Below are 18668 nucleotides of genomic sequence, written 5' to 3' on the forward strand. Positions count from 1 at the left end.
TGCAGCAACATATGTAGAACTGGAGGCTTATCATAAGTGAAACAAGCCAGGCACAGAAAGACAAGTATCACATGTTCTCACTCATAAGTGGGTACTAAAAAACATGTTCACATAGACGTAGAGAGTGGAGTGATAGACAATGAAGACTCAGAAGGGTGACGGGGTGGAAGAGGGGAGGATGATGACAAACTGGTTAATAGGTACAACGTATGTCATTCAGGTGATTGGTACCCTAAAAGCCCTGACTTGATCACTACACTATCTATGCATAACAAAACTGCACATGGCTGGGCGCGGTGGCTCATGCCTATAATCCCAACACTTTGGGAGGCCAAGGCGGGAGGATCACCTGAGGTCAGGAGTTCAAGACCAGTCTGACCAACATGGAGAAACCCTGTCTCTACTAAAAAAAATACAAAATTAGCCTGGCGTGGTGGCGCATGCCTGTAATCCTAGCTACTCAGGAGGCTGAGGCAGGAGAATTGCTTGAACCCGGGAGGTTGCGATGAGCCGAGATTGTGCCATTTCACTCCAGCCTGGGCAACAACAGTGAAACTCCATCTCAAAGACAAAACAAAACAAAACTGCATATGTACCCCATAAATGTGTACAAATAATATGGAAATAAAATTATTAGTCATCTGTTTTATTCTATTTTGATCTGTGTATTAGAATATTTGTGGTATAGCCAGGTGCGGTGGCTCACACCTGTAATCCCAGCACTTTGGGAGGCTCAGGCAGGTGGATCATGATTTCAGGAGATCAAGACCATCCTGGCTAACACAGTGAAACACCGTCTCCACTAAAAAAATACAAAAAATTAGCAGGGCGTGGTGGCGGGCACCTGTAGTCCCAGCTACTCAGGAGGCTGAGGCAGGAGAATGGCGAGAACCCAGGAGGCGGAGCTTGCAGTGAGCTGAGATTGGGCTACTGCACTCCAGCCTGGGCGACAGAGCAAGATCATCTCAAAAAAAAAAAAAAAAAAAAGAATATTTGGAATATTTGAGGTATAAAGATGAATAAATTGTGTTCTTCTTTGACCTTGAGGGTAAAAAAAGTTACCTGATAAAACTTCTAAAAGAAAAAAAGACAAAGAAACACTTGACAGCATATGGTAGTTTAGATATACGAAGAGAACTTACCCTTCTAAAGCAACTACATACTAGGTAAAATATATTTATGAATGCATTGTTGGTCCCAATAGGAAGTAGAGGAGATCTCTTCCCCTAACTGCTCATCAAAAAGTAAATAAATGATAAATAGAAAAAACCTGGGCCAGGCACAGTGGCTCACACCTGTAATCCTAACACTTTGGGAGACCTAGGTGGGAGGATAGCTTAAGCCCAGGAGTTCGAGAGTGGCCTGGGCAACATGGCAAAACCCATTCCTACAACAAAATGCAAAAATAGCCAGGCGCGGTGGTGCACACCTGTAGTCCCAGCTACTTAGGAGGCTGAGGTTGGAGGACAGCTTGACCCTGGAAGGTCACTCCAGCCTGGGTAACAGAGTGAGACCCTGTCTCAGAAAACAAACAAACAAACAAACAAATGAACTCAAAACTGAAGCTAAAGGTAGAAGCAGAGAGAAAAAGAGAGGAGGTAGGCTGATTTCAAAGTACTTGCTGATATAAATTATCATCCTAACAAGTTAACGTAGCTAAATTTGAGTTTCCAGGATAAGTCCAAAACCTATAAAACCAAGGATTACCATGCAAATAAGTAGGTAAGCCACTTTGTGTGACAAAAAGAAAAAACATGATAAATGACAGACTCATACTTACAAGGACCCAAAAGGTGGGACTTATGACACACAAAAGTTGTGTAAGAAAGGTATAAAGGGGCTGGGTGCGGTGGCTCACGCTGGTAATCCCAGCACTTTGGGAGGCTGAGGCGGGCAGATCACCTGAAGTCGGAAGTTCAAGACCAGCCTCACCAACACGGAGAAACCCTGTCTCTACTAAAAACACAAAATTAGCCAGGCATGGTGGTACATGCCTGTAATCCCAGCTACTTGGGAGGCTGAGACAGAAGAATCACTTGAACCCGGGAGGCAGAGGTTGCGGTGAGTCGAGATTGCGCCATTGCACTCCAGCCTGGGTGACAAGAGCAAAACTCCATCTCAAAAAAAAAAAAAAAAGAAATGTATAAATGATGTTCCAGCTATGGCTTAGTCTCTTGGTTCTGGGCTCAGTGGCACGGCCTCAAAATTTTATTTAATAAATAAACTCTTAAAAATAAAAAATTATTTTAAACCAAAATTTCATGGATGTTTTACCCAAAATAAAGGAAACAAGGCAATTATGTCCATCCTCACTCTTTCTATTCAATAATTTACTGAAAATCTTAGCCAGTACATAAGGCCAGAAAAAGCAATGCGAGGCATAAAGATTGGAAGGAAGTAAAACTGTCATTCACCATGACGTGATTGTTTACAGAAAAAATCATAAAGAATTTACCCAGAAAAGTTAGAATAAGTAAATTATCAAAATTGCAATACATATTGACAATTCAACCTAACAACAAATTATTTCTACATATAAGTGGCAAACAAATGAAAAATAAAATCATAAAAAAAATCGGTTTACAACAGCATTGAAAGCAAAATACTTTGAAATAAATTTAATAAAATATATGCAAGACTGTCACACCAAAAATTTAACTCTAATGAAGACAATTTTAAAAAACCTAAACTAGGCCGGGCGCGGTGGCTCAAGCCTGTAATCCCAGCACTTTGGGAGGCCGAGACGGGTGGATCACGAGGTCAGGCGATCGAGACCATCCTGGCTAACACAGTGAAACCCCGTCTCTACTAAGAAATATAAAAAACTAGCCGAGCGAGGTGGCGGGCGCCTGTAGTCCCAGCTACTCGGGAGGCTGAGGCAGGAGAATGGCGTGGACCCGGGAGGCAGAGCTTGCAGTGAGCTGAGATCCGGCCACTGCACTCCAGCCTGGGCTACAGAGCGAGACTCCGTCTCCAAAAAAAAAAAAAAAAAAAAAAAAAAAACTAAACTAAACTAGAGCAGTATTCCATATTCATGGATTGAAGACTTAATATTGTTAAAATGTAAATTCTCCACAAATCAACTTATAATAAAAACCACAATCACAATAGTATTGTTAGTGGAAAATGACAATTTGATTCTAAAATTTGTGTGTAAATAAAAAATACCTAGAAGAGTCAAAATAATTGTGAAAAATGACTATGTTGTAGGATTCAAACCACTGAATTTCTACAGGTACTCTATAACCACAATTAACTAAGTAAATAAGTCTGGAAGTAGTCTAAAAATTTAAAAATTAATCAATAGAACAGAAAAGACTTCAGAAATAGGTTCACACCTAATATGCTTAATTAATTTGTCACAAAGGCACCACAGCAAATAAATAGGAAATAAAAGTATTTTCAACAAGTACTTTTGCAACAACTAGATAGCCATATAAAAGAATAAACTTTGGTCAGGGGCAGTGGCTTATGCCTGTAATCCTAACACTTTGGGAAGCCGAGGTGGGCAGATCACCTGAGGTCAGGAGTTCGAGATGAGCCTGACCAACATGGAGAAATGCCGTCTCTACTAAAAATGCAAAATCAGCTGGGTGTAGTGGCTCATGCTTGTAATCCCAGCTACTCAGGAGGCTGAGACAGGAGAATCACTTGAACCCACGAGGTGGAGGTTGCAGTGAGCCAAGGTCGAGCCATTGCACTCCAACCTGGGCAACAAGAGCAAAACTCCATCTCAAAAAATAAAAATAAAAAACTTTGACCCCAACCACAGTACACACAAAAAATTATATAAAATGGGTCACAGACATAAATGTTAAAGATAAGTTAAACCTACAAAGTTTCTAAATACAACAGAGGTGAAAAACCTCCACAACTTTAGAATGGTCAAAGATTTTTAAAGTGGTATACAGAAAGTAGTAATCATAAAAGGAAAAAATGTAATAAACTGGATTTTTTTAGTATTAACAACTTGTACTCATCAAAAAAATATTATTAACAGGCCAGGTGAGGTGGTTCATGCCGATAAGCTCAACACCTTGGGAGGCTGGGGTGAGAGGATCACTTAGGGCCAGGAGTTTCAGCCTGGGTAACATAGCAAGACCTTGTCTCTATTATTTTAAAAATAATAATAATAATCTTCAAAAATAAAAAAGATATCCTTAACAAAATAAAAACTCAAGTCACAGACTAAAAAAAACACTCTCAAAACATATATGTAGGCCAGGAATGGTGACTCATGCCTGTATTTGCAGCACTTTCAGAGGCTAAAGCAGGAGGATCATTTAAGGCCAGGAATGTGAGACCAGCCTGGGCAACATAGAAAAACCTTGTCTCTACAAAAAATAAAATAGGAGGCTGAGGCAGGAGGATCACTTAAGCTCATGACTTTGAGTCTGCAGTGAGCTATGACTGTACCACTGCACTCCAGCTTCAGCAACAGAGTGAGACCCTGTCTCTAAAAAACAACAAAAATATATATGTACCAAAGACTTGTACCCAAAATATATAATTAACTATGACAAATCAATAATTTTTAAAAAATGTATTAGAAAGGGGGCACAAGTCTTGAAAAAATCATTTCCCAGAAAAGATCTTTGAATGGCCAATAAACACATGAAACGTAAACAGCAGCAAAATGCCAAGTGAAATGACAATAAGAAACCATTTCACACCTCATTAGAATACCTAAAACTAAAAAGACTGACACCACCAAATGTTGGAGAGGATATTGAGAAAATAGAATTCTTATACATTGCTGGTACAAGTATAAAATTGCACAAACACTTCAAAAACTATTAAACTTCTTGTGAGGTTAAATATCCATCTGGAGTATACTCCATGTTGCCATTGAAAAGAATATATATTCTACTATTCACACACAAATAGGCTGAAAGTAAAGAGACAGAAAAGGATATACGTGCAAACAGCAGCTAGAAAAGAGCTGGAGTAGCCATGCTAACATCAAGACAAAGTAGACTTCAAAACAAAAAAATGCCACTAGAGATGAAGAGGGGATATTTTATAATGATGAAAGTATCAATACTTAAGAAAAATACAGTAATTACAAACATACATGTACCTAACAAGAGAGTCCCAAAATACATGAAGCAAAAACTGACAGAATTGAAGAAAGAATCAGACAATTTAACAGTAATAGTTGGGAGACTGCAATATCCTACTCCAAATAACAGAATAAAATTGAAGATCAGCAAGGAAATTGAAAAACTGAACACCATAAAACAACTAGATCTAAAAACATTCCACCCAACAGCAGAATACGCATTCTTCTCAAGTGCAATATAAAAGATTCTCTACAAGAGCATAAAACAAGTCTCAATAAATTTGAAAGGACTAAAATTATATAAACTATGTTCTCCAACAACAAAAGGCCGCATATTGTACAGTTTATATGTGAATATATATGAAATATAAGCGGTCAATAAAATTGACAACCCTTTAACCTACACTAACCAAGAAAAAAAGAAAAGTAATAAATTAGAAATAAAAGAATATACATTATCTAACTTAAAGAAAGAAAAATGAGGCCGGGCAGGGTGGCTCACCCCTGTAATTCCAGCACTTTGGCAGGCCGAGGTGGGCAGATCACCTGAGGTCAGGAGTTCAAAACCAGCCTAGCCAACAAGGTGAAACTCCATCTCTACTAAATATACAAAAATTAGTCAGGTATGTGGGGCGCATGCCTGTAATCCCACTACTCGGGAGGCTGAGGCAGGAGAATCGCTTGAACCCAGGAGGTGGAGGTTGCACTGAGCCAAGATTGCACCACTGCACTCCAGCCTGGGCGACAGATTAAGACTCTGTCTCAAAAAAAAAAAAAACGAAGAAAGAAAAAATATTATAATGGAATGTCATTTTTAAAAACTGTATGCCAAAAACTTAGATAAAAAATGGACAAGTTCCTAGAGAGGCACAAGCTTCTGAATCTAACTCAAGAAAAAACATAAATAAACATATAACAAAGAGTAATCACAAAACTTCCCACAAAAAAAAGCCCAGGGCCAGGCGTGGTGACTCACACCTGTAATCCCAGCACTTTGGGAGGCCAAGGCAGGCAGATTACTTGATGTCAGGAGTTCAAGACCAGCCTGGCCAACATGGTAAAACCCCATATCTACTAAAAATACAAAAATTAGCCGGGCGTGGTGGTGCATGCCTGTAATTCCAGCTACTCAGGGAGCTGAGGCAGGAGAATCACTGGAACTCAGGAGGTATAGTGAGCCTAAATCGCACCACTGCACTCCAGCCTGGGTGACAGAGTGAGACTCTGTCTCAAAAAAATAAAGCCCAAGACCAGATGGCTTCACTAGTGAATTATACTAAAACATTTAAAGAAGAATTAACATGTTAGACATAAATGCAATAATAGCCTTCCTTTCTGTTGTAGCCCTCAGTGGTTGCTGTCAAAATGGGCAAGTGCATGAAACCTGGGAAAGTGGTGCTGGTCCTGGCCAGCACTATTCTGGCTGAACACAAAGCTGTCATCATAAAGAACATTAATGATGGCACCTCAGACTGCCCCTACATCCAGGCTCTCGTGGTTGGAATTGATCGCTATCCCTGCAAAGTGACAGCTGCCATGGGCAAAAAGAAGATTACTAGGAGGTCAAAGATCGAGTCTTTTGTGAAGGCTTATAACTACATCGTCTTAACGCCTACAACGTACTCTGTGGATATCCCCTTACACAAAACTGTCATCCACAAGGATGTCTTCAGAGATCCTGCTCTTAAACACAAGGCCCAATGGGAGGGCAAGGTCAACTCAAAGAGAGATATAAGACGGGCAAGAACAAGCGGTTCTTCCAGAGGGTACAGTTTTAGATGTTTGTTTCTGTCTTAAAAATTAAATAAATAAATGCCGTACTATAAACAATAACATTAAATTCAAATGGTCCAAACGCTCCAAATAAAAAGCAGACACTGTCAGAGTAGAGAAATTAAATGGGCAGGAATGAAAGGAAACTGTTATAGGTTCTTACTCGTGAAGTGGTTTAACACTTGAAGGTAGACTGTGGTAATTAAAAATGTATAAAAAAACCCTACAACAGCCACTACAAAAACAAAGCATATGAGTACAGGTAATAAGCTATGAAAGAGATAAAATACAATCATAAAAAATAATTTAAAAAACAGGGAGAAAAGAACAAAGAATAGACAAGACAAATACAAAAGACAGTAAATTTAAACCCAATAGTATCAATAATCATATTAAATTTAAGTTGTCTAAATATTCCAAATAAAAAGCAGAGATTGTCAGAGGAGATAGAAAAGCAAGATCCAGTAATACATTGCCAACAAGAAACTCACTTGAAATATAAAGATGCAAACAGGTTAAAGGCAAAAGGACTAAAAAAGATACCAAGCTTTCACTAATCAAAAGAAAGATGGAGTGGCTATGTTAATGCTACATAAGGAAAGATCTTAGAGAAAACACTGTTACTGGGATATAGAGGACCATTTTATAATAATAAGGAGGCTACTTCATCAGAACAATCTTAAACAATTATGCATCTAATAACAGAAATACAAAATATGGGAAATAAACAATGACAGGCTCAAAAGGAGAAATAACCAAATTCACAAAGAAAGATTTCAAGATCCTTTTCTCAGTAATTGATATAATGACTTGACAAACATCACCACAGATGTAGAAGACATGAACACTATTAACCAACTTGACCTAATTTACATTTATAGAATACTATATTCAAATGTGGTTTCTGATCACAGAATTAAACTAGAAATCAGTATCTGGGAAACCCCAAAATACTCAAAAACTAAATATCATTTCTAAATAGCCCATGGATCAAACAACAAATCAAAAGGGATATTTACAAAGCATTTTGGGGCTGGGCACAGTGGCTCATGTCTGTAATCCTGGCACTTTGGGAGGCCAAGGCGGGAGGATCACTTGAGCCCAGGAGTTTGGGACCCCATCTTCACAAGAAAATAAAAAATTAAAATTAGCCAGGTGTCTCAGTCACTCAAGAGGCTGGCATGGGAGGATCTCTTAAGCCAGGAGGTCAAGGCTGCAGTGAGCCGTAATCATGCCACTGCACTCCAGCCTGGGTGACAGAGTGAAACCTTGTCTCAAAAAAAAAGTATTTTTAACTGAGTAAAAATGAAAATGTCTTATTAAAATTTGTGGGACACAGCTCCAACCAGTGTTTACAGGGAAGTGTATAACATGAAGAGTCAATATTAGAAAACAATCAAGATCTCAGTCAACTGTTTTAAGCTGTCACCTTAAAAACTACAAAAAGACAAGCAAATTAAACTCAAAACAAGCAGAAGGAAATAATAGTAATTAGAATACAAAGCAATGAAATTAAAAACAACAATAAAGAGAATCAAAGAAAGGAAAAGCAAGTTAAAAGGTGGCTCACGTCTGTAATCCTAACACTTTGGGAGGCCGAAGCAGGTGGATCACCTGAGGTCAGGAATTTGAGACCAGCTTGGCCAACAAGGCGAAACCCCGTCTCTACTAAAAACACAAAAATTAGCCAGGCGTGGTGGCGGGTGCCTATAATCCCAGCTACTCGGGAGGCTGAGGCAGGAGAATCACTTGAACTTGGGGGGTGGAAGCTGCCATGAGCTGAGATCGTGCCATTGCACTCCAGCATGGACGACAAAGCGAGACTCCATCTCAAAAAAAAAAAAAAATCCTTTAGGGCTGGATACAGCAGCTTATGCCTGTACTCCCAATACTTTGGAAGGTCAACGCAGGAGGACTCCTTGAGGCAAGGAGTTTGAGACCAGCCTTGGCAACATAGTAAGACCCTATCTCCACAAAAATTTTAAAATGGTAGCCTGCACCTGTCGTCCCAGCTACTCAGGAGGCTGAGGCAGGAGGATCACTTGAGTCCAGAGAGTCAAGGCTGCAGTGAGCTATGATCTCACCACTACACTCCAGCCTGGGTAATAGGGTAAGACCCTGACTCAAGACAAACAAACAAAAAAATTCCTTATGGTACAATCCTGCATTAGCAAAAAACTCACAAAAAGGTTCTTTAGGCACAAACTTGGTGGCCAGACCACTGGCAGTTTTTCTTTCAAAAACTCAATGAACTAATTGAGGCATTTGGAATGGCAACACCCTCTTGAAGATATAATGAACAGCATAGGTAGGGCCAATTTTCCTTTTTTTTTTTTGAGATGGAGTCTAGCTCTGTCACCCAGGCTGGAGTGCAGTGGCGCAATCTCGGCTCACTGCAACCTCCGCCTCCCGGGTTCAAGCAATTCTCCTGCCTCAGCCTCCTGAGTAGCTGGGATTAAGGCGTGCACCACCATACCCGACTAATTTTTGTATTTTTAGTAGAGATGGGGTTCCATCATGTTGGTCAGGCTGGTCTCGAACTCCTGACATGATCCACCCACCTCGGCCTCCCAAAGTGCTGGGATTACAGGCATGAGCCACTGCGCTCAGCCAGGTAGGGCCAATTTTCTACAGCTCTCCATTTTCTACTACACTTAAACACAGCAAGGTACAACAAATGACAGGTAGGTGCAACAAGAAATTGGAATAAAGACAGAAGTTTAAAATACAGGTCAGGTCAGGCATGTTGGCTCATGCCTATAATCCCGACACTTTGGGAGGCTAAGGCAGGAGGATCCCTTGAGACCAGAAGTTCAAGACCAACTTGGGTAACATAACAGGACCCCATCTCTACAAAAAATTTAAAAATTAGCCAACTGTGGTGGTGCACACCTGTAGTTCCAGCCACTCGGGAGGCTGTAGGGGGAGGATCGTTTGAGCCTTGGAGTTCAAGACTGCAGTGAGCTATGATCATGCCACTGCACTCTACCCTGGGCAACAGAGCAAGACTCCCATCTCAAAAAATAAATGAATGAATTAATTCATTAATTAAAATACAGGACAGAGATTCCTCTTAAGAGAGCAGAGTGGCGGATACAAATGTGGAGTTACAGGAATAGACGCGTGGGTAAACCAACATGTTTGCCCAACATTAAAAATATAGAGTGCTTCATGACTGGAGCATAATAAGAGCCCAATAAGAATGTGCTGAATAAGTAAATGAACAAATGAATGAAAAATGAATGACTGAGTGAAGGAAAAGAATGAAGGGAAAAAGATGAAAACAACAGCTGGGCACGAAGTAAGGATAAGTATCTGTTAAAAAAAAAAAAAAAAAAAGGGAGGAAAACAGAGTAAAGGAAAAGAACCAGGAGAGCAGAGTATCATAGTAATCAAAGAGGAAGCAAGTTATGAAAGTGGCCAAGAAAGTAACATGCTACAGAGATAAAGAAAAATGAGGATGGCCACAAATCTAAAACAACAAAAGAAGTATTTGATAACTCTGCAAGAATAGAAGGCAGAATAGAATATACATTGTTCCCAATCAGTAGCATATACTGCCTATACTGATGTCAAGGTTACCTTAAGAATTAAATTAAGAATGATAACTACCATTTATTAATAATTTCCCATGTAACAGGTTTTTGCTGGATTTGTAAAATTAACCCAAAACATCACAAGTCAAATTAAGTTGATACGAATTACCATTAGGAAGTATGACTGATGGTATCTGTAACTGAAAAGCTTAAGCTCAATTGACTCTGTTGTGCTGTATCTGAAAGAACCTGCTAATGGTAAGGAAACAGTCTTGAATGACACATAAAATGGAACCCCAGCGTACGTAAGAAAAAAAAGGTGTAACATTCTCCAATACTATCTAGGGAGTAAGTAAGGCAGGAACAACTAGGTGGGAGATAAATCCCAAGAGTGGAATAGATGCATCATGTTATTATAATTTAAGACACTGACCATTACTAAAATCCAACTAACCCTACTTGCTCTAATTCCATATCCAAATAAGCTTCTGATAATTTGCTTCCTGTGCAGTTTTGTTCAGTGACCATTTGTACTACTTGATGATTATATTTCTCAGCTAAGCTGGCATTTTAGTGTACAGATTAGTCTCTAGTCAATCAATTCCCTAAGCCTAATCACATCTAGGTGTACTAACAAATCATATTTTTAATCCTATAAATTCAAAAACCATCACAGATAGCTGGTCTCCCTCTACATTGCTGAATATTCAAACCACAACATTTTAAATAAATAGTTAGCTGAGTGAGTGAGTCATATTTTGGCCCCACAGACAAGGATCTATCTTGGTATTGTCAAACTGCACCAAGTGAATCTGTAGAATGCTAAAAGCAGTCTCCTAAAAAAATTGGTTTTCTTACTATCATTGAAGGGGATGTGCATTCAACTTCTACAGATCTTAGACAAAGGCTTCTTTTCCGAAGACATAACATGGGGAAAAAAAACGAAGACAGCTGTCAGTATACCCAAACAGCTTTCCAATAAGGAAGGTACAAAGAAAACCCCTCAGGAGATTTATCCTAAAAAAAAAACAACATTGTAGCACAGTAGAAATAAAGAATGTATCAATGTTGCAGAAGATAGAAGTGAAGTAAAAAAGCACTATTTCTACTACTGTGGAGATATAGCCAAGGAAGATACAGAGAGGCAAGACAGTAGGACTCCACGTAGCCCTCCAAGAGACCACGTGCAAGTTCCTCAACCTATGTGGGCCTTGCTTTCCTCTTCTGTAAAATGAGGAAACTGGATCAATTAATCTCTAAGGTTCTTTTCAATTATAGGTTCTATTATAATTAATTCCTTTAATGATGAGCGGGAAAGGTACAGAAACAAATTTACCAAGAAAATTTAAGAGTAGCTTTGCTCAAACAATATAGTACATTTCCTCCCAAGTGGAATCTATTTTACTTCCAATTTCTTAGAGTGAAATCTATTTTACTTCCAACTTTTTTTTTTACCTTTATTTTATAATAAAACTAGATCTAATAACATAAAAGTATCAGCATATATAGCGAGAAATATCAATCTGCTACAGCGGTCATTCAAGAAGGAAAATAGGGCCGGGCGTGGTAGCTCATGCCTGTAATCCTAGCACTTTGGGAGGCCTAGGCGGAGAGATCACTTGAGGTCAGGAGTTTGAAACCAGCCTGGCCAACATGGTGAAACCCCGTCTCTACTAAAAATACAAAAAAATTAGTCAGGAGTGGTAGCGGGCGCCTATAATCCCAGCTACTTGGGAGGCTGATGAAGGAGAATTGCTTGAACCCAGGAGGCAGAGGTGGCAGTAAGCCAAGATCACGCCACTACACTCCAGCCTGGGTGACAGAGCGAGACCCCATCTCAAAAAAAAAGAATAAAAACAGAACCGAAGACTTACGCATGTCTTTGATATCTGAGGGTTTCCCGGATGGACCATGCAACCTGGTAGGGCGAGGCCTGCTCTGAGTCCTCTGGTTCCTCTCCGCTCTCTTCAGACCAGTCCAAACCTGGGGTAGACAGGAGATATTGCATTGCAAATTAGAAAACATTTACTTTTATTCAAAATTTGAATTAAAAAGCTACACAAAATAACATAACCCAACACACCTATCGCAAGTACTATCGTGGTGTGAATAAATGCCTCCTGATGAATTTCATTTCTGTTCATACAAAGATAATCGATTTGTTTTTGGTTTTGTTTTTGATGGAGTCTCACTCTGTTGCCCAGGCTGGAGTGCAGTGGCACGATCTTGGCTCACTGCAACCTCTGCCTCCCGGGTTCAGCGATTCTCCTGCCTCAGCCTCCCGAGTAGCCAGGACTACAGGTGTGCACCACCACGCCCAGCTAATTTTTGTATTTTTAGTAGAGACACGGTTTCACCATATTGGCCAGGCTGGTCTCGAACTCCTGACCTCGTGATCTACCCACCCCGGCCTCCCAAAGTGCTGGGATTACAGGCATGAGCCACCGTGCCCAGCCACACAATCGGGTTTTTTAAATGACATTACAACAAAAAGGTTAAGCTGTATTCCACAGATGAACTTCTTTTGTCAGACACTTCACTAATAGGGTAGAAACAACACAAGCAAAGAAAGAGTTCAGGTCACAAAAAGGTAGTATTTCTTTTTTTTTTCTTGAGATGGGATCTTGCTCTGTCACTTAGGCTGGAGTACAGTGGAGTGATCTCGGCTCACTGCAACCTTGGCCTCTCAGGTTCAAGCGATTCTCTTGCCTCAGCCTCCCAAGTAGCTGGTATTACAGGTGAGTACCACCACACCTGGCTAATTTTTGTATTTTCAGTAGAGACGGGGTTTCACCATGTTGGCCAGGCTGGTCTCAAACTCCTGACCTTAAGTGATCTACCCGCCTTGGCCTCCCAAAGTGCTGGGATTACAGGCGTGAGCCACCGCGTCCGGCCAAAATTTCTTTAAGTATCAAAACTTCATACACTAAAATGATGTCAGAAAAACATAAAATACAAACAAGAGGGTGAGAAAAGCAGCTCAATATACGTTCAGGCAAGAAAAAGGTTAATACCCGCTTCTGAAAGGTTTTATGAAACAACAACAAAAAGAAAAACGTCAAAAAGGACAGATGGAGTCACTCTACATTTCAACCAAGAAGGGCCCTACGATAAAGTGTCAAAGGCAGAAACACTCCAACCTCCTCTCCCAAACCATTCCCTGGTTCTTACCTTCCATGGGAAGATGGAAGGGTGGGATGGTAATGTTCTATTACTAATGAGGTTTGGGATTTCTTTCAATTATTTTAAACAAAAAATGTCAGACTTTGTGCTCCGTTACATAAAACAAGGTTAGAAGGAAAAGTGGATAAACATAGTGTATACTAATATTTTGTTAAAGGGTCTCACTCTGTTGCCCAGGCTGGAGCATACTGGTGCAATCTCAGCTCACTACAGCCTTGACCACCTGGGCTCAAGTGATGCTCCCACCTCAGCCTCCAGAGTAGCTGGCACTACAGGCAGCACTACCATGGCCAACTAATCTTTGTACTTTTTGTAGAGACAGGGTTTTGCCATGTTGACTAGGCTGCTCTCGAACTCCTGAGCTCAAGTGATCTACCTGCCTTAGCCTCCCAACGTCCCGCAATTACATGCATGAGCCACTGTGCCCAGCCAAATGCTATAATTTTTAATGACTGAATAATTTTTAGCTCCTGACATAAAAGTTTTACCCTTTTAAAAGTCTTGTGTCTTGGCCAGGTGTACTGGCTCATGCTTGTAATCCCAGCAGTTTGGGATGCTGAGCCAGGAGGACCACTTCAGGCAAGGAGTTAGAGACCAGCCTGGGTAACACAGCAAGACCCCGACTCTACAACAAACTTAAAAATTAGCCAGGCTGAGTGGTGCATGACTGCAGTCCTAACTATTCAGGAGACTGAGGCAGGAGGATCAATTGGCCCTTGAGCCCAGGAGGTTGAGGCTGCAGTGAGCCATGATCATGCCACTGCATTTCAGCCTGGTGACAGAGCAAGGCCCTGTCTCTAAAAGTTTAAAAAAAAAAAAAAAAGAAGTTTTATATCTTGAAGAGGTCTTAATAAAGACTGATGTTGCACAGCCTAAAGTGTAACAGTATGTGGGACTATGTAAGTTTAACATATTCATACCTCTATGAAACTTACTAGACACCTTGATAACTAGTATTTTATTTATATCTTCCTTCTTGAGAAACTCAAAAATTAAGAGTATCCTCATTAGACAGTTACATTAAAAAGGACTTCACAGATTGCTTCCATAGTTTAAATGAGTTTACATGTGCCAAATAGGGAAATTAAGGTTAATTAAAATGCAAATTATAAATGCTTAAGATTAAATAACACATTGCAATTGGCATAAAGAAACTTCAAATCTAATTCTAAGATGACTATCTAAAATGTCAGGTCACCTTTAAAAATGAGTTACTTTCTCTCAACTGAAATAATTAATAATTTGTAGGGGGAAAAGGTAAAAAAGCAATTAAATGATCACAACAGCATCAACTTCAGTGTGTTGAAAGGTAAAGTTCTTCAAAGTGGCATTTAAGGCACCAGTAAAAAACAGAACATGAGTTATCTTTTATTTGTTTCAATAGAATAATTTCTACTAAGACACCTATACTTTCTCTGAAGAAGTCAAGATCTAAGTCATAAAAACTAAGATGGAAGTGTTTTTCCTGCTGTGAAACTAACTGTCCAATAAAGCAAACCTTTGATCTTGGCTTCATTATCACTAGTTTTAATGTAACTAACTCATATAACTAGCCCAGACAGGACTATAAAAGCTACTAATAAGACTGAGTTTTTATTTAAGTACTCTTTGCTGACATGAATACAGACTATACTTTGTCATAAGGTTATAGAGTATATGCATTGCTATTTCTGGTTTCCCCAAAATAACCTTTGCTTTGAAATCTTAGGCCCTCCAATATGTTTGCATTTTTAAAAATTTAAAAGGGCGTCCGGGCATAGGGGCTCACGCCTGTAATCCCAGCACTGTCGGAGGCCGAGGCAAGTGGATCACCTGAGGTCAAGAGTTCAAGACCAGCCTGGCCAACACAGTGAAACCCCATCTCTATTAAAAATACAAAAAATTAGCCGGGTGTAGTGGCGTGCACCTGTAATCCTAGCTATTCAGGAGGCTGAGGCAAGAGAATCACTTGAACCTGGGAGGCAGAGGCTGCAATGAGCTGAGATCGTGCCACAGCACTCCAGCTTGGGCAACACAGCGAGACTCCATCTCAAAAAAAGAAAGAAAAAAAAATGTAAAAGGCTGAAAACTTTTTCTGTATGTTTTTATTCTGTTTAAAAATGATTTAAAAATTGCTGGGCACAGTGGCGCATGCCTGTAATCCCAGCACTTTGGGAAGCAGAGGCAGGCAGATCACAAGATCAGGGGCTCAAGACCAGCCTGACCAATATAGTGAAACTCTGTCTCTACTAAAAATGCAAAAGATTAGTTGGATGTGGTGGCATGCGCCTGTAGTCCCAGCTACTGAGAAGGCTGAGGCAGGAGAATCGCTTGAATCCGGGAGGCAGAGGTTGCAGTGAGCTGAGACCTCACCATTGCACTACAGACTGGGTGTCAGAGCAGGACTCCGTCTCAAAAAAAAAAAAAAAAAATTAAAAAATCAGCCCCTAAGATGACATAAAATTTCATCATTTCAAAAGCTAAAAAATTATCAGCATCCAGAAATAAATGAAATTATAAATAAAAATTTAGTAGATGATGCCGGTAAGTGTTGGAATTAGAGGCAAACTTTTAAAAAAATTGTTAGATCTCTGCCTCAAAACTAATGTCTAAATGTTCCAGCTAGATAGCTAAAATGCAAATAATGAAATGATAAAAGGACTAAAAGAAAATATGGGTGAATAGGTTTACACATTTTTGTGATGAAGAGAATCCAAACAAGGCAGCAAGCAAATCAAAACCCAGCCTCAAAAGAAAGAAATCTTAAAGAAGAGAATACATTAAAATTTTAACTTTTAAATCCCTACAATGGATATTTCTTTTCTTTTCTTTTTAAGAGACAGGGGTCTCAGCTCTGTCACAGTGGCATGATTATAGCTCACTGCCAGCCATAAGCTCTTGGACTTAAGGGCTCCTTCCGCCTCAGCCTCCCAAGTAGCAGAGATTACAAGTTTGCAACTGTGCCTGGCTATAACAGATACCCTGGAGCAAAAAACAAAGGAGACGAGGGAGAGACTTTCCAACAAATATAATATATGTACAAAAAGCTCTTACCAATCAATAGAAAATAAATATACGGATGGAAGAAGTGAAAGTCAAAATAAACAAAATGTCCAAAAATCATATGAACAAATACTCAACTGTATTATTAATCCAAAATAGCAGTTCTGAAAGTATGGTCCACAGATCACCAGAAGTCCTTGAAATATTCTTGGAGTATATAGGTCAACACTATTTTCTTTCTAAAAAGTTTTTTTTTAATTTAAATTTTAAAAAAGAGAAAGAATCTCACTATGTTTCCCAGGCTGGTCCCGAACTCCTGGGCTTAAGTGATCCTCCTGTCTTGGCCTCCCCAAAGTGCTAAGATTATTGGCATGAGCCACCTCACCTGGCCTCAAAACTATTTTCAACAAAATAATATTAAGACATTATTTGCCTTTTTCACTGTGTTGACACTTACACGGATGGTATAAAAGCAATGATGGGTAAAACTACAGGCTCCTTAATTACCATGAATCAAGGCAGTGGCATCAGACTTACTAGGAGTCACAGTATTCCTGATACCACACCTCACAGTTGTAAAGGATTTTTATTTGAGAATATTCTTGTTCATTAAAGATTATTTATTTTTATTAAATCGCCCCCGAGCACATGTCTTGATACTATTCTGTGTGTGTAAATGTGAATCTGCTGCAGAGGAAGGAAGTATGACAGCGACAGCTGTCCTGAGGAAGAGGACTTGCACAACTGTTTTCATTGCAACCTGACCAAACTGCTTTTTCTCATTCATCATCATTTTTTCGTTTTTGAGATGGAGTCTCACTCTGTAGCCCAGGCTGGAGTACAGAGGTGCGATCTTGGCTCACTGCAACCTCTGCTTTCCGGGTCCCAGTTCAAGCAATTCTCCTGCCTCAGACTCCCGAGTCGTTGGGATTACAGGCACGCTCCACCATGCCCAGCTAAGTTTTTGTATTTTTAGTAGAAACGGTGTTTCACCATGTTGGCCAGGCTGGACTTGAACTCCTGATCTAATGATCTGCCCACCTCAGCCTCCCAAAGTATTGGAATTACAGGCGTGAGCCACCACACCCAGCCTTCATCATCATCTTTATTTGAAAGAGAATCTGACAGGCCAGGCACGGTGACTTATGCCTGTAATCCCACCAGCACTTTGGGAGGCCACGACAGGAGGAGCAGCCTGGGCAACATAGTGAGACCCCATCGCTATCAAAAATTTGAAAAAAAGTTAGCCAGTTGTAGTGGTATGTGCCTGTGGTCCCAGTGACTTGGGAAGCTGAGGTCAGGGGATCGCTTGAGCCCAGTAGGTCAAGGCAGCAGTAAGCCATGATCGTGCCACTGCACTCCAGCCTGGACAACACAGCAAGACCCTGTCTCCAAAAAAAAATTATATTTTAAATTTCTCAGTTTTAGCTTCTAATACAGTATAAATAGATACAACCCATATACAAGAGCTTTATGGTGTCCTTATTAATTTTTAAGTGAAAAGGATCCTAAAACCAAATATTTGAGAAACACTAAGATATGTAAATTTAAGCAGATTTTCTATCTAATTTGCAAAGGCAATAACATAATAATACTACCCAGGGCTGATAAAAGATTTAGAGAAACTGGTTTTTTCACACACTGCTTAAAGAAGATAAGCTGACAAAATAATTCTGAAGAAAAATTTGGCAACATATATCAAAACTTTTTTTGTTTTTTTTAAAAGCTAAAGCTTTGAATCAGCAATTCCACTTTTAGGCTGAATTAACAATCTATTTGAAGAAAAAAATTAAAGATGTGGCAATAATTGTTTTACTTTAAGGCTATATACATCTACGACAGTTTACAAGGACATAAACTGGATACAACTTAAATGGAAGACAGAATTCAGTCATGATAAATTACACTGTATATTAAAAATTACCAACTTGAAAATACATTAGTATGAAAAATTTTAAAACAGGTTACGAAACAGCATGTATAGTAAGAACCCAATTTTATATATTGGAAAGAATATATCAAGGTATTAACAAATGGGTATTAATATGGCTTGGAGTGTTTTATTATTTTTGTTTATAAATTTTTTAACTTTTGTATTTTAATCACAAAAAGTCACAGATGGTTAAACAACA

At 39.5% G+C, this 18668-nt stretch overlaps 1 protein-coding gene and 1 pseudogene across 5 annotated transcripts in view; one reads left to right on the plus strand and one right to left on the minus strand.

Moving 5' to 3' along the window:
• INO80D (INO80 complex subunit D) overlaps positions 1–18668 on the minus strand; it is a 95658-nt gene that overhangs the window by 46415 nt on the left and 30575 nt on the right. For all 5 annotated transcript variants that reach the window (XM_005574035.4, XM_015432623.4, XM_015432621.4 and 2 more), the window contains exon 5: positions 12246–12354. In XM_005574035.4, coding sequence (XP_005574092.1) covers positions 12246–12354 — 109 coding nt within the window. The remainder of the gene's footprint in view (positions 1–12245; positions 12355–18668) is intronic.
• LOC102124187 (large ribosomal subunit protein eL27-like) lies at positions 6428–6840 on the plus strand (annotated as a pseudogene).

Source organism: Macaca fascicularis, chromosome 12 (genome assembly GCF_037993035.2).
Source record: "Macaca fascicularis isolate 582-1 chromosome 12, T2T-MFA8v1.1".
NCBI lineage: Eukaryota > Metazoa > Chordata > Mammalia > Primates > Cercopithecidae > Macaca > Macaca fascicularis.